This window comes from Ochotona princeps, chromosome 14, assembly GCF_030435755.1.
Source record: "Ochotona princeps isolate mOchPri1 chromosome 14, mOchPri1.hap1, whole genome shotgun sequence".
In the NCBI taxonomy this organism is placed as follows: domain Eukaryota; kingdom Metazoa; phylum Chordata; class Mammalia; order Lagomorpha; family Ochotonidae; genus Ochotona; species Ochotona princeps.
In genome coordinates this window covers 17,698,397-17,715,163 of record NC_080845.1, presented here as the reverse complement: position 1 = coordinate 17,715,163, position 16,767 = coordinate 17,698,397, and the positions used below count along the sequence as shown (strand labels likewise).

The window sequence follows — 16,767 nt, the reverse complement described above, 5'->3', positions numbered from 1 at the left end:
TCTAAAAGTAGTTTATGAGATAAATATAATTTGATCATCACAGTCATAAAGGAAACATATTCCATTTGATCATTTGCACTCAATTTCTTCCCCATTATATAGACATATGAGCATCCTTGTTTCACTACATGCTAGAGTTTTGGTTTTAATTTTCAACATACAGTGTCTGCCTTTTGTTAAAAATTGAGTAAAAATGAAATTATTTAAGAGCAGCTAATTGTTTAATGTAATAATTCCACTTAAACATTCTATCTAAAACTGTAGTCGTCATTTAAATAAATCAAATTTAGTTGTTCTTACTGAATAATCTGAATAAATTTATGGGACAGAGATTTTTCATAAGCGCAAGGAGCTAATGTATAAACTATATTCTCTAAAAAGATGTATTTATTTTGAGAAGCAGAGAAAGGTAGCCAACAGATAGGGAACTCCCAGCCATGGTCTGAGTTCCCAGGTGTCTGTGGCAGCTGGGGCCAGTCTGTTTGCTGAAGCTGGAGTTGAGAACTCAATCTGGCAAGAAACCACTGCTGCTGCTTCGCAGAGTCTGCCTTGGCAGGAAGCTAGTGTCAGGAGGCGGAGTTCTGCACCAAAACCAAGGACTCCGATGTAGGCTAGAGGTGTCTTAATTAGTATCTAAAGAGCTAGACTAAATGCTCACTCCTAAATTGTGTTGTTTAATAAGAATATTCCCTGTAATATCTTCACTGAAGTGACTAGAGTATAGTGACTTCTTTACCTGGTCTAATATCTAGCACTACCCATGACTTATCAACCCCATGACTTGATCAGCCAGTGCTTGGCAGAGAAGGTACTATTTCTGTGAAATGAATGAAGCTATGAAGCTAACAGTTTCCTCAAATATAGGTGGACATGAAATTGCTCACACATTACAGATAATTTATGTAAAATCTCTTGACTAGATGCTAGATGTGACAAGTTTTCTACTAGAATCCCTTCATTGCTATCAAGCAAGTCCAACAAATAAAGGAGTTATTTATGTTTGTGGAGGGTAGTGAGAGGATGCAGTGTTGCCAGCATTGTTTGGGACTCCCTTGCTATAACACATTCACTCTAGTGCACTATGCGTTCATCCATTCATGGAGGATCAAGATTTAAAAGGGGAAGATACAGTCTCAAGGAGCCCACCAACTAATTGAAAAATCTTCCACACACAATTAGGTCACACTCCTACAAGACAATGAAGGAGACAATAAGGAAGTTGGATTAGTGTTGGGAAGAGTGTAGAGTGAACTGGGGTTTGAAAATGATTGTATTTCGATTGGCAGAAAGACTGTGGGCAGATTTCTCAGCCTGTTTGGGGAAGGTGTGGTGTGGATGGCTGTTCTGACTGTGTGGATACGAGGAACAGGAGACTGGCAGTTTGCTATACAGTTATTCCAAAGCAGGAGCAGTGAAAGAGGAGGTGGGTTTTTCAGTGAATGGAAATTCATTTGTATCTCACCCTGACAGTTGCATTACCTTTTCATTTGACTTCTTGGAGACCTTGCTGTTAAGTGCCTTGTTTGAATACAGAAACACTACAGAGAGGGTGAGAACCACTAGGTAAAGTGCATGCTGGTAATGTTTTATGAAATAATCTGGCTTGATTTTTAGCAGATCATAGAGTAGGGAGAAAGACCAGCTAATGTTTGAGGACTTGGTTATCTCTTTGGCAACTAGCATGTAAATTGGATACATTGAGGTAGTCTGGTTTTCATCTGAAGTCATCTGGGCAATTTAAAATATGATTCCTCTCCTCTGGGAAATTGTGAGCCCTTCTGGAGTCTTCTTGCTTTTTTCCCTTGAATCTTCCAATTAGCTCCAAGTGATTGGGTGGGTTATAGGGTCAGGGCTTTAATATTTTTCCTTATTAATGTATGAAAAATTAAAGAAAAGGCTAATGTTGCTGCATTTAAGAATGCCCATGATGGCACAAAACAGTATTGTGCCTGTATATGGCCAAGAAGTGGCCGCTCTGGGCAGGCGGTGGAAGATTAATTTTCTCCCTGCCTGTTTCCTCCCACATATTTTGTTGTTCTTAGCGAGAAATGCTGGATTTTTTTTCCAGTGAGACATTTGGATAGAACATTTTCTGCTTTTCAGCATTCATTTCCCCCTCTTGTTTTTGGAATGTCTGTACTACTACATCAGTTAATATTTATGGCAAACAGTGATGATTAAAGGAAAGTTGCAGCATTGATTCCATGCTAGAAATACTGTTTCCAACTTCATGTATTCTAATGTGTGTATTACTTGGTAGAAATTCCATTTTAAATGCATTAAATTTCAGGAATTCTCAGTTACTTAACATGATCCCCAGATGTAATTCTCTGAAGAAGGCAATGGCAAATTATTTTAATGTTTTTATTGTTTTTGTTTCTAGCTTATTCTACTAAGCTGAACAAATTTCCTGTATTTAATATTAATGATGACTTGAATGATCTGTGTACCAGTGCAGTAAGCCCCAATACCACCAAAGCCACGCGGTATGCCCTCAATGTGTGGCGATACTGGTGTATGACCAACGGGCTCAAAGACCACACCGACATCACCAAGGTAAGGCGCTCATGCATTTGCTTCTTCTTTTATCAAACTTCTCTGAGCTTTCAAGTGCCAGGCACTGTGTTAAGCACTGAGAGGAACCCAACACAGTAGCTTGCTGCTGTTGGAAAAACTTCGAAAGAACATAAACTAGAAAGAATGATATTCCTAATAAAGAGCAGAATTGAATAGATGTTTTGTGAGTTTGTAGATCAGAAGCACCTGAAAATTCAGATGGACAAATTCAAGAGAGAACTGATATTTAGGCCGTATTTTGGGGAGAGCAGCGGAATGCCAATAGAATTAGTTGAAGAGTCTTCTAAGCTGAGTGGTCTGAAGAAAAGTACAGTTTGTGCAGAAAGACTCACTTGCCTGTGACAGAGGCTCTCTGTATGTCACTGGGTCACTAGCTGTAAAAGCAGGTTTTGATGATGCTTATGTGGCTGGCTAAAAGCCTTGTTACACAGGTGAATGGCGAGTCTCTTGTTTTTGTTTTTGTTTAGCATGCTTAGGCCTTCCATTTCCCTCCTGGAAAGTGAACTCTTAAGATTCCCTCTAGCTTGAAATATTTGAGTTATTTTAATAGGACAAATCTTGGACATGTGGAAACAGAAGAGAAAGATACTATGTTTTGATTTGGGTATATTGAATCTAAATCAGATTCCAGGTGGACATGTACAATGAGTGGTTGGGAATGTGGGATTTTAATAAAAAGTTTGTTTGCAGTACAGAAGCTTCTTAACTTGATGTAATCCCATTTGTCTATTTTTTTATTTGATTGTCTGTGCTTATGGAGATTTTTCTAGTAAGTTATTGCCTATACCAATGTTATACAACGTTTCCCCAGTCTTTTCCTGTAGTAATTTGATGGTATAAGGTGATAGATTTAAATTCTTGATCCATTTAAAGTTGGGCTTTGTGTATGAGACGTAAGGTAAATGTATTGTTTCGTACTTCTGCACACATAGATACAATTTTCCCAACACCATTTGTTAAAGAGACTGTCCTTTCTCTAGAGATTGATTTCAGATAATTTGTCAAAGATTAGTTGGCAATAGATGCATAAATTAATTTCTGATCTACATGTCTGTTTTGTGCCAATACCAGGCTGTTGATTTTAAAGTGTGGTATTATGATGACTCTGGGTTTATTTTTGTTTTTTTAAGATTGCTTTAGCTAACTGGGTCTTCTGTATTTCCATATAAGATTTTAGCATTTTTTCCCAACATCTAAGAAGAATGATTTAGCTATTTTTATTGGGATCACATTGAATCTGTAAATTGCTTTCAGTAGTATTGACATTTTCAGAGATCAGGCGCGTTCAGGGTGGTATGGCCTGTAGACAAGTATGGACATTTTCATATTAATTCTTCCAATCCATGAACCTGTTAGATTTTTTTCATTGTTTTTTGTCTTCTTCTATTTCTCTCCTTAATGTTTTATAATTTTCATTGTGGATATCTTTGATATCCTTGGTTAAATTTATTCCAAGATACTTAAGGTTTTTTTAATAGCTATTATGAATTACAATTTCTTTATCAGCTGTGGCATTGTCTTTGTATATGAAGGCTATTGATTTATATGTGTTGATTTTATATCCTGCAATTTTACCAAACTCTTATGAATTCCAGTAGTTTCTGAGTGGAGTATTTTCAGTCCTCTGTATATGGAATCATATCATCAGCAAACAAGGATAACTTGATTCCTCCATTCCAGTTTGTATCCCTTTGGTTTCTTTTTCGTGCCTAATATCTATGGCTAAAATTTTCATAACTATATTGAATAGCAACAGTGAAAGTGGGCATACTGGTTCAAGGTCTCAACAAAGTGAAGAGGCAACAACAGAATGGGAGAAAATATTTGCAAATTAAACAGTGATAAAGTATTAATATCCAGAATCTATAAAGAGCTCAATAAACTTAACAGCAACAAAAACAACAAATCCAGTTAAGAAATGGGCAAAAAACATGAACAGGCACTTTTCAAAGAATGAGATATAAATGATGAACAGACACAAGAAAAAATGTTCAAAATCACTCACCATCAGGGAAATATCAATAAAAAACACAATAAGGATTTTCCTCACCCAAGTTAGAATGGCAGTCATCCAAAAGTCAAAAAACAATAAATGCTGGTGAGGACATGGAGCATGTTACCCATGTTAACTAGTTTGCCATGTAAATTAGTACAACCATTATGGAAGACAGTATGGAGATTCCTCAGAAATTGGAAAAAAAAAAATCTACCACATTAACCAGCCATTCCATTCCTGGAAATTTACTGAAATGAAATGAAGTCAGCCTGTGAGAGAGTTATTTATAACTCCCCCCCGTTTATTGCAGCTCAATTCACAATAGCTAAAATATGGAATCAACCAAGATGTCCAACAAATGATGACTGCATAAAGAAAATGTGATATATATATATGTGTGTGTGTGTGTGTGTGTGTGTATACTATGTAATACTATCCAGCCATAAAAAGGATGAAGTTCTGTCTTTTGCAACAAAATGGATACAACTGGAAACCATTGTGCTTAGTGAAATAAGCCAGTCTCAATAGACAAATATGTTTTTCTCTAATGTGCAGCAGCTAGTGCATAATACCAAAAAAAGTATAGGAATAAAATGATTACTTGGGAAAAGGTGTTTTTTTTAAGATTAATTTTATTTTTATTGGAAAGTCAGATTTACAGAGAGAAGAACATAGAGAAAGAAAGATCTTCCATCCACAGGTTCACTCCCAAGTGAACACAGTGGCCAGAGCTGAGCCAATCTGAAGCCAGGAGCCAGGAGCTTCTTTTGGGCCTTCCACGTGGCTGCAGGGTCCCAAGACTTTGGGCCATCCTCAACTGCTTTTCCAGGCCACAAGCAGGGAGCTGGATGGGAAGTGGAGCAGCGGGGACATAAACTGGCAGCCATATGGGATCCCAGCAGTTGCAAGGCAAGGATTTAGCCATTAGGCTATCACGCCAGGCCCATGATTATTGGTTTTACTCTGGTGTTAGTGTGGTCTTCCTAATTTTTACTTGTTCAGTATTATAATTAGTGGTGAATTAAACTTGTGAATATAGAGTGTTTTGCAAACACCAATCAAGAGAGAGGAGAGATCAAGGAACATTTAGGGGGAATGAGGAAATTCACCAAGTCTGTTTTCTTCATATTTGCAAAATGTTTTTTTTTATTTATCCAAAATGCAGAGTTATGAGTGGGTGAAAGAGAGAAAAGTCTTCCATCTGCTGATGTACTTCCAGAATGGCCACAACAGCCAAGCTGGGCCAGACTGAAACCTTTAAGAGTTCCTTCCAGGTCTCCCACATGGGTTTAGGTGCTTAAACTCTTAGGCCTTCCACCACTACTTTCCTAGACATATTAGCAGGGAGCTAGATTGGAAATGGAGCAACTGAGACACCAACTGTGCCCTTATGGGATGCCGGCACTGCAGACAGTGACTTAACCCACTATGCCAGAGTGCTGGCTCCTGTGGCTTCAGGACGCCCCCACCCAACCTCTTGCAGCTTTTTGGGGATTTAAGCCATAGCTCTCTCTCTCTCTCTCTTTCTCTCTTTACCTTTGCCTTCTCCTCTCCCTCTCTTTAACTTTCAAATAAGTGAGTCTCTAAAAAATTTTATTTGACAGGGAGAAAAATGTATGAATGAAGGAAAGATGGGTGGACAATAGAATAACTTCAGTAAGTTACTGATAGGAAAGTATTTCCACTATTCCCAATGAAATTATCTTCCCAACATGCACATAAAATAAAGACCATAAATATGTCAGAAAATGAAAGAAAATCGTTCATCATAAGGCAGGAGCAAAATGTTGGAATGAAGAACATGGAATCATAACTATGAGAGGAAGGGAAGGCTGGAGGGAGGATTCTCCTATCCACTCATTCATTCAGCAAATGCCCGTAACAGCTAGAGTTGGACCAGGCAGTCTGGAGCTTACAGTGCAGTCTAGAGCTCCCACATGGATGATGGAGATCCAGGTACTAATGTCATCACCTGCTGCTTCCCAGGGTGCACATTAGCAGAAAGCTAGAACTAAGATTGAGCCAGGATTCCAACCCAGGTGCTCAAGCGTAAGCTGTCGGCATCGCAAGGCATCTTAAACACTATGCCAATCAATGCCTATTCTTAATTCCTAAGAGAGAGAGTGTGTGTGTGTGTGTGTAAAATTAATTTTCTTTAAAAGATAATTCACTTTTGAAATGAAACAATAATAATACAAAAGGAGAATAAAATATTAAAGAACTTCTCATTAGATACTGTGAAAGTCATAAGACAATGAAATAACATCTTTAATGAGCTGGCTGAAAACATAACTGCCAATCTAGAATTTTATACTCAGAGGAAATAAAAATGAAGCCAAAATAAAGACCATTTCAGACAAGACAAACGGGACAACATTAATCACTGCAAAAAAAAAAAAAACTAGACAACAATAAATGTTAGAGTGTAAGCAAAATTATGCCAAATAGAAACTTGTGCTTCACAAAGGAATGGAAAATATTTGAAGTGGTACAAAGAGACATTTTTTCTCATTTTAATTTCTCTTAGTTAACTGCTTAAAACAAAAACTATACATGTATTTCAAGATTTTTTGGTTATCTGTGGAAGAGAAAAATATGCCATAACAGTAATACAAAGGATAGGTAGAAAAATGATAGTGTAATATTGTAAACAGAAAAAGATAAAATGTAATATTTTGAGTTTCCAATAATATATTAAAAGTTAGATAGTAGTTGAATGCAGACCGTGATAAGTTAAATATATATTTATTAATCTTTTAAAATTTATTTTATTTTTATTGGAAGGCACAGAGGGGAAGGTCTTTAGTCTGCTGGTTCACTCCCTAGATGGCCAGCTCAGCCAGCCAGGAGCCAGGAACTTCCTCTGGCCCTCTCACAGAGGTGCATGAGGCCAAATACTTGAGCCATCCTCTGCTGCTTTTCCAGGCCACGAGCAGAGAGCATGATGGGAGTGGTGCAGCTGGGACATGAACCAGCACTCCAATGGGATGCCAGTGCCACAGGCAGAGGATTAGCCTACTGTTCACCTGTGCCAGCCCCTGTCTTTACTAATCTTTTTTTTATAAAAGATTTTATTATTATTGGAAAGCCGGATATGCAGAGAGGAGGAGAGACAGAGAGGAAGATCCTCCATCCGATGTTTCACTCCCCAAGTGAGCCGCAACGGGCCAATGCGCGCCAATCCGATGCCGGGAACCAGGAACCTCTTCCAGGTCTCCCACGCGGGTGCAGGGTCCCAAAGCTTTGGGCCGTCCTCGACTGCTTTCCCAGGCCACAAGCAGGGAGCTGGATGGGAAGTGGAGCTGCCGGGATTAGAACTGGCGCCCATATGGGATCCCAGGGCATTCAAGGCAAGGACTTTAGCTACTAGGCCACGCCGCCGGGCCCTGTCTTTACTAATCTTAACGGCAACACTAAATATAAAAAACAGACACAGAGCTGCTTACCCTAATGTAGGAATAAATGAAATTGTAAGAAGTATTCGACCCAAAGAGCCTTGGGCCTCTGCACCTACCTGTGGGGCCGGGAAGAAGATCTAGGCTCCCAGCTTCAGAACTGCTCAGCTCTGACTGTTACAACCATTTGGGAAGTGAACCAGTGGCACAGAGAGCAAGGACAGTATGTATGGCATTTATGAGAGGTTATAATTAAATGATAGACAAGAGTCAAATTACTAAAACCAGGACTAAGAGTGGCAATATTGCTACTAACCTCACCAGAAATAAAACCCATTATAAATGGATACTGTTAACAACTGTAAGCCAAAAATTTTGGTAACTTAGAGAAAATGAACAAATTTTTACAAAAACACGAACTACTAAAAAAGGTTCAAAAAGAAATTTTTTTTCCTTTTTTTTTTAATTTTATTGTATTGTTGTTGACAATCTTTACATAGTTAATTGCGGTTAAAAAAAAAAGGTTCAGGGGGTATAGGGAAGTGGGTAATACTATTATGTCCATATTGTTTCCATCATGTATTTAAGGTAAAGGGGGATATTGAGGGAGAAGCCCCACCCGGTTTCCCGCCCACCCCGAGTCCCGGATGTGGGGCATGCTCTGTGATATTTGCTCAAGTGGTTTTAATAGTTCTCCAGTTGTGAATTGCTGCCACTTTCGCTCGATGAGGTCGTCCACTGATTGATATGGTTCATCATAAAGTCTCCGTTTGCCCCATATTTCGCTGCCAACATATAGCTGAGATGAATGATTGACCTGTGCTGTCTTCTGTCTTTTCCTGGTTAGAGTTCCGAGTCCAGCAGTTCGATTGGGGAGATCTCCAAAGAAACTTTTTTTTTTTTTTTAAAGATTTATTCATTTTATTACAGCCAGATATACAGAGAGGAGGAGAGACAGAGAGGAAGATCTTCCGTCCAATGTTTCACTCCCCAAGTGAGCCGCAACGGGCCGGTGCGCGCGGATCCGATGCCAGGAACTAGGAACCTCTTCCGGGTCTCCCGCGCGGGTGCAGGGTCCCAATGCATTGGGCCATCCTCGACTGCTTTCCCAGGCCACAAGCAGGGAGCTGGATGGGAAGTGGAGCAGCCGGGATTAGAACCGGTGCCCATATGGGATCCCGGGGCTTTCAAGGTGAGGACTTTAGCCGCTAGGCCACGCCACCGGGCCCTCCAAAGAAACTTTGTCTGAGGTATTCCCAGACCAGATTCTTGTATGTTCTAGCAAGCACAGGGCCCGGCACAGTCCATCACCCCGATCAGCTGATAAAGAAATTTTAGAAATGTAATAGACTTCTAACAAGTAAAGGGAATGAATTCGCAATAACAAAGTTACCCATACAAAACAAATAAAAACACAAGTTTTATTGGTGTCACTGATGAATATCAGTTATTTTTTTAAAGATTTTTTTATTTTTATTACAAAGTCAGATATACAGAGAGGAGGAGAAACAGAGAGTAAGATCTTCCGTCTGATGATTCGCTCCCCAAGACCACAATGGCCGGTGCTGTTCTGATCCGAAGCCAGGAGCCAGGAACGTCCTCCAGGTCTCCCACGCGGGTGCAGGGTCCCAAGGCTTTGGGACGTCCTTGACTGTTTCCCAAGCTACAAGCAGGGAGCTGGATGGGAAGTGGAGCTGCCGGGATTAGAACCAGCGCCCCATATGGGATTCCGGCACGTTCAAGGAGAGGACTTCAGCCGCTAGGCAACGCTGCCAGGCCCGATGAATATCAATTGTTAAAAAATTTTAAGAGGGGCCCAGTGCAGTAACTGTGACTAAAGTCCTTGCCTTACACGTGCCAGGATCCCATATTGCTGCCGGTTCATGTCCTGGCTGCTCCACTTGCCATCCAGCTCCCTGCTTGTGGTCTGGAAAAGCAGTCAAGGACGGCCCAAAGCCTTCGGACCCTTCACCTGCCTGGGAAGAGGCTCCCTGCCTTGGGTCAGCTAGCTCCAGCAGTTGTGGCTGCTTGGGAATGAATCAGTGGACAGAAGATCTTCCTTCCTCTCCTCCTCTCTGTATATCTGACTTTCCAATAAAAATAAAATAAATCTTTTAAATTTTTTTTAAGAAAAAGAAGAAAAGGGAACACGTTCTAATACATTCTATGAGGCCAGTATTACTCTGACACCAAAACCAAAGATGCTCTGAGAGAACTGCAGACCAATACATGTCATGAATATACACACAGATTCTTCAGTAAAATGCCAGCAGATTGAACCCATTACCTATAAAAAGCAATGTAGCACTGAGAAATGCCACCGTGTGGGTGAACCTTGTGAGTGGAACAAAGGGACATATAAGTTAGACACAAAAGTCCAGCTATATATGATTCTGTTTATGTGAAGTCCCTGGAACTGAAAAACACATTGAGACAGAAATGTAGAGGTTACCAGGGCCTAGAGTGAAGAGGAAATGTGAAGTTACTCAATGGGTGTACACTTTCTGTTTAGAATTAGAAAAAAGTTCTGGAAATGGGTAGTGGTGATTACCATAACATTGTGAATGCAGTTAATTGCACTGAATTTGCATTCATTGTGATTGATAAATTTTATATTATGTATGTTTTACCACTGTTTTAAAAATGCAAGTGAATAACTAAAGAGGTAACTGCTTCTCGATAATTGTTCAAAGCAATTACTACTACCCTAGGATCTGTAACTTCAATTTCACCTGTTCTGACTGCACCCCTGCCATCCCTCCTTTCTCTCTACAGCCTTCAGCTTTTCTAGGTCAAAAAGTATTGTCTTCCATACTCTGTGAAATCACTATTGGCTGTTGTCTGTTACTGGGGACTTGAACATTTTCATGCAGGAATTCAAGAAAAGGGCCTCATTTCTCCAGATCTTCCACAACTTAGATAATAATACCTGCTTCCTAGGTGCTAACAATCTCTCAGCTCTCCAGTCCTGGATACTCTGTTCCCACGTACAGGATCCAGCAGTTCTTGGCTGGCCTTGTGTTATCTAGAGGACTAATGATGAGAAGATACCTCCTGGTCTTCTGCCTTCAGTACACTCTCAGAAACGGGCATTACAATAGATAAAAGGCTGTTCTACACAGAAAGAACTGTCTTTTTTTTTTTTTTTTTAAAGTTAAAGCTGAAGGATCCCAGATGAGGGATTATCTTTGCATAGAAAAGTTGGAATAATCTTCATATAGAAAGCCAAATGTGAGCCAGCTCTGGAAGAACAATCGAGATTTTCCAAATAGAGGTTTTAGAAGATAAAGCATTGCAGGCAAAGGACAAAGCCTGTGTGAAGACACAGAAGTACAAAATGGTCTTGTGATTGCTGGGAAAGTCAGTGAGGCTTGAAAATAGTACAGAAAAACAGAACATCAAGCTGGGGACATAAGGTGTCTATCAGTTATCTACTGTTGCATGACACGAAAACGTATTGGCGTAAAGCAGCTGTCATGTTCTTTGCTCATAGTTTAATGGGTTCGCGTCTTGAGCTGAGCTCAGATGAGAGGCTGTGTGACCTCGTGTGGGGTCTGAAAGTTAGATGGGAGACAGCTTGTCCACATATTCCCACGGTCTCAGTCCTCCACGCGTGACAACATGATGTGCTAAGAACACTAAGAACCTAAGTAAAACCTAGGTTTGCAATTCATATCTTGTCATTTCTACAGCCAAACAAGTCACATGGGCAGCCTAGATTCAAGGGAAGAGAAAAATAGATTCTACTTCTGCTTGACAGAGTAGCACACATCAACAAGGAGTGTTTGTGAAGACTTGCATACAGGTGACAGTTTGGAGTTCAGATCAAGAACAACGGGCGGTTATCAGAGGCTTTGTTTTACCTAGAGGTTTTTATTCAGAACACTAAGGTAGAATGTAAGATTTTCTGCTCAACATCCCTCATACAGGAACCACTCCTCACCTAGGACCTACATAAGATGTTGCAGATGCCACCAAACTAGTATTAGAGTTGCTTGGGTTGAAGTGAGCTCATTAGAACCTTCCTTTCTGATTTTTTATAAAGATTTATTTATTTTTATTACGAAGTCAGATATACAGAGAGGAGGAGAGACAGAGAGGAAGATCTTCCGTCCGATGATTCACTCTCCAAGTGAGCCGCAACGGGCCGGTGCTGTGCCGATCCGAAGCTGGAAACCAGGAACCTCTTCCAGGTCTCCCACAAGGGTGCAGGGTCCAATGCATTGGGCCGTCCTCGACTGCCTTCCCAGGCCACAGGCAGGGAGCTGGATGGGAAGCAGGGCTGCCGGGATTAGAACCAGCACCCATATGGGATCCCGGGGCGTTCAAGGCGAGGACTTCAGCCTCTAGGCCACGCCGCCGGGCGCAGTGATTGTTTTGTCTTACTGACAATGAGTTAGTTCCTGCTAATACCTGAAGTTCTGGGGTGTGCTAGGTGGCTGCATTTACAGCTGTGTAAAATCAGTCTGCACAAAGAGACAGGAGATTGAGAGAGGTCTAATGGCCATGGAGTCCACCAATTCTGATACTGCTTTTTGCTTAACACTTGTTTAAACTAGTTCTTCCTCTTGCAATCAAAAGTATCCTAATTAGTATAAACAGAAGTTAATACCTGTAAGTAGGGAGCTAAAGGTGACGACATAAATGCAAAGCCAGCTGTGATTGAGTATAGTGATTAGTGGGAAGTTGTTTGAGTGGTTCTTGCTGATATACAAAAGTAATTTGAAAAGGTTGTGACAATGGAATTTAAAGATAAGTTTACTTGGTGGCAGAATTTTCAGAATTCATACATAAATGAGAATTCTTCAAGAAGTTAATGCAGAATGAATACATATGAAAAAACTATGGATTTCAATTATTTTTTGCACCCAAACCTCATCATTTAATTTCATTTTCCATGAGCTTTAGGAAGTATCCTCATGTAAGGAAGCTGTTCCTTTTGTATTTTGTATACAGCTACCCTACTCTGACAGCTTTTCAGTTGAGTATCTTGGTGTTTCTTAGTCGGATTGTCAGAAACCAGTTATGTTCTGTTTCCTTTCCTATATGCATGTGTGTATACTTACTTCTTCTCCTTGTCTTAGTTGGCTGGAAGACCCAGAACAGTGTTATGTAATCTTAGTGATGCTCAGCAGGCTCATCTGCTCCCTGACCTCTTAAGAAAGAAATCTAGTATTTTCATCCTGGTAAATTGTTCTTGATTATAAATACTGTTCATCACAATAAGATGTTTTTGTTTCCAATCTAAAATTAATTAAAATTTTTTTAAACGTGAAATGAATATCACATTTTCAAACTTTCAGTTTCTGTTAAGTTTATGTTTTCTCCTTGATTAATAAATATGAGTTATATTACAATATCTAAGATGAGCTCATCCTCACTCTGCCATAATCCTGCTTATTGTGATGAGGTGTTGCTGTACTAGAAGTCTAAATTTGATTTGATGAAACAGGCAATGTTTGTTTTGCAGAATTCCATTATTAACTTGAACTTGTGTATGTCCTCACTGTGTACTGTATCAGTGTTTACACACTTTAACAAGGAATGTGCAAAATGAAAATTGCTTGTATTTTATTTAGGAAAGTTTACATCCATGTTCGTATACTTTGTTTCTTGGCATAGTATTGGTAAAATTCAGATATTTTAAAAATGAAAGTAAAAAAGTTTCTTTTCTTTTTTCTATGTCCTAAAACTTAAAGTGCCAAAGACAATTTGAATTGATTCCATAATGCTTTATTTTTAGGCATGAAATATACACATTTGACAAACATATCACTCTTTGCTTCTGCTTGGAGAGATTTAGGTCCTTTACTTTTTATTGAACCAACTTTGATAAATCATATTTTGCTAGACAATTTCCACCTAGATTTTCAAATTAACATGCATGAAGTTCATCCTCTTTATCTAACCTTCGCTCTTGTCTCCTTTCTGTAATTATTTTCTTACTCCTGATACTGTTTACATGTATGTTTCCTTGTTTCTATGAGATTTACTGGAAGTTTGTCAGTTTTATAAGTTTTTTCAAAGATTGCATGGTTTCCATTTTTAAAGATCAGTTTTTATCTTTTAGTTCATTTGTGTTTTTAATAATTCACCATACTGATTTTATATGTGGTTTACTTGTTAGGGTTTTTTTTAAAGACTTATTTTTATTAGAAAAGTAGATTTTACACAGAGAGAAGGAAAGACAGAAAGAGGTCTTCCATCCATTGATTCACTCCCCAGGTAGCCACAACGGCCAGAGTTGAGCTGATATGAAGCTGGGTGCAAGGAGCTGCTCCTGGGTCTCCAACATGGGTGCAGTGTCCCAAGGCCTTGGGCCATCCCCTTGTGACTTCCCAGACCACCAGCATGGTGGTAAGTGGGAAGTGAAACAGCTGGGACATGAACCAGTGCCCATATGGGATGCTGGCACTGCAAGGCAGAGGATCAGCCAGTTGAGCCTTCGCACTGGCCCCAGAGCTGGATCTTGAACACAGGTCTTCATACGTGGAATCCTATGTGGGTATCCCAAGCAGTGTCCTAAGCACTATGTGCAAAAATGCCTGGATTTCAGAATTTTTTTGCACTAAAACATACTGATATTTTAGCAACCTTTTCACCGATTTTGTGAACTACTGTTGAATAGGTGTGTGTGTGTGTGTGTGTGTGTTTTGGTTATTGGGTCATCTTTTGCAGATTGAAACATTGAGGTTGAAAGAGATTATTAGGTGGAGCCAAGTATGGAACCTAGATCTTCCAGTTTCAATGGTGCTCATCTTTCCACCAGATCATGCTAAGGGGTCAACCCTCCAGGGGCCACAAAATGCCCTGTGCACTATTGATCCCTGGTAGGATTAGGAGAAGGAAGGAAGGGTCTGGCGTGTGGCTGTCACCCAGTGTGTAACTTCATGTTTGTCTCCTTTGAGATCCCCGCAGTGAAGCTGAACGAGCTGCTGGAGAACTTCTATGTCACCGTGAAGAAGAGCGACGGCTCAGACTTCCTGGCCACGTCGCTGCATGCCATCCGCCGGGGCCTCGATCGCATCCTCAAGAACGCAGGCGTGGGCTTCTCCATCACCAGTAGCACCTTCAGTTCTTCCACCAAGAAGCTCAAGGAGAAGCTGTGGGTGCTGAGCAAGGCAGGCATGTCCGGCGCCCGGTCTCGCAATATCGTCTACTTCTCCCTTTCTGATGAGGAAGAGATGTGGCAGGCTGGGTGTCTGGGGGATGACAGCCCCATCACTCTGCTGTCCACTGTGGTCAAGTATAACAGCCAATACCTGAACATGCGGACGCTGCAGGAACACGCGGATCTGATGTACGGTGACATCGAGCTGCTCAAAGACCCCCAGAACCAGCCCTACTTTGCCCGCACTGACAGTGTGAAGCGTGAGAGCCGGAGCAGCTCCATGAGGGTGTGCCACGGGAAGATCTACCACGAGCACTCCAGGGGACACAAACAGTGCCCGTACTGCCTCCTCTACAAGTACATGTACATCCACCGGCCGCCCACCCAGATGGAGGCCAAGTCCCCCTTCTACCTTACCGCCCGGAAGGAGGCCAGCGACGTGGGCAGCGTGTGGTACGAGGAGCAAAGGATGGGACTAAGGTCGCTTCGGGGAATTGTCCCAAACCTGGCCAAGAAGGTCAAGCTGCAAAACTGTGAGAACTTTACCTTCGTCTCCTTCACTCAGGTCTCCAGGAGACTGGGTTCCCACAGCTGCTGCCAGTGAGGCCTCTCTGGGGCCAGCCCTGGGCCCTGCCACCTTCCCCGGGCCACGTCCCCCTTGGGCAGGGTGGTGGGGTGCTCATGGGCCTCCGAGTAGGGGTTAATTATTTTTCTCAGAGTGCCTTTTTAGCACAGGTTTTCTCAAAAAGAAAAAGAAAAGAGAAAAGAAGATACTGTTTAAGTAGTCATTAAAACAGACATACACACACATACTCTAAAATCCCAGTAGCCTCGTAGCTTTAGAATGTTCTGAAGACTGTGTGCTTGGCTGACGACCCGTCCAGGAAGCCAACGGCAGTGGGCACTGCTCACTTCTGTTTCCAGGAGACATGGCATTGCCCGTTCCTTCTTCACCTTTGATTGGTGGCACGTCTGGAAGGAGCCTGGAGCGCGGTGCAGGTGCCTGAGCAGGCGGCTGGGCCAAGACGATTGTTCTGGAAGTAGATGAAGGCCTCAAAAGCGTGTTTGTTTGGGCAAGGTTGCCAGGAACCCAGATGATTGGGACCGGGAGCGCATTGTCTGTAGTGGAACAGGGCTTGGAAAAGCCGCCTGTGATCAAAAATGTGAAAAACCTCCTGAAGCGGAAGTGCCTATGTTTTGTTTTTGTTTTTTGTTTTCCCTCAGTACCACGCAAGAGCTATGTTCCTTTGAATATCTCTTTTTGTTATTGGAATTTTCTATTCATTCTTTGCATCCCAGAAGTGGCTCTGTCAGCATACAGCACTGAATCCATAGAACAATTAAAATGGCCATTTTCAGAATAACTAAGAAGACCCAAACAAACAAGCCAAAAAAAAAAAAAAGTGCTGATTAAAGGTAGTTGAAATGGTTTTGTCCAGGTATGACTTTTTCAGTCATGATACATGTCATTCATTTTAGGTTGGCACCAGAGCTTGGCACCTGATGCTTTTGGCACCTGCCAGGTAAGCGGGAAGAAGGGGCGTGCTGCCAGTGTTCACACCAGGCTGTCTTTGGGGTCTGAACGCCTTCCACTCAGGTGAAATCCAGCCTAACCACGGGTGGTTTGAACACCAACAGAACTTTCCAGTAACTCCTCTGAATGCAACAAAAAAGTAAAAATGGAGCCC

The 16,767-nt window shown here is 41.2% G+C and overlaps 1 protein-coding gene across 2 annotated transcripts in view; it reads left to right on the top strand.

Annotated features, from left to right (window-relative positions):
• Window positions 1–15,772, top strand: part of KIAA1958 (KIAA1958 ortholog) — a 156,954-nt gene extending 141,182 nt beyond the window's left edge. For both annotated transcript variants that reach the window (XM_058672527.1, XM_058672528.1), the window contains 2 exons: window positions 2,384–2,556; window positions 14,877–15,772. In XM_058672527.1, coding sequence (XP_058528510.1) covers window positions 2,384–2,556; window positions 14,877–15,683 — 980 coding nt within the window. In that variant the 3' untranslated portion in view covers window positions 15,684–15,772. The remainder of the gene's footprint in view (window positions 1–2,383; window positions 2,557–14,876) is intronic.
• The last annotated feature ends 995 nt before the right edge of the window (window positions 15,773–16,767 follow it).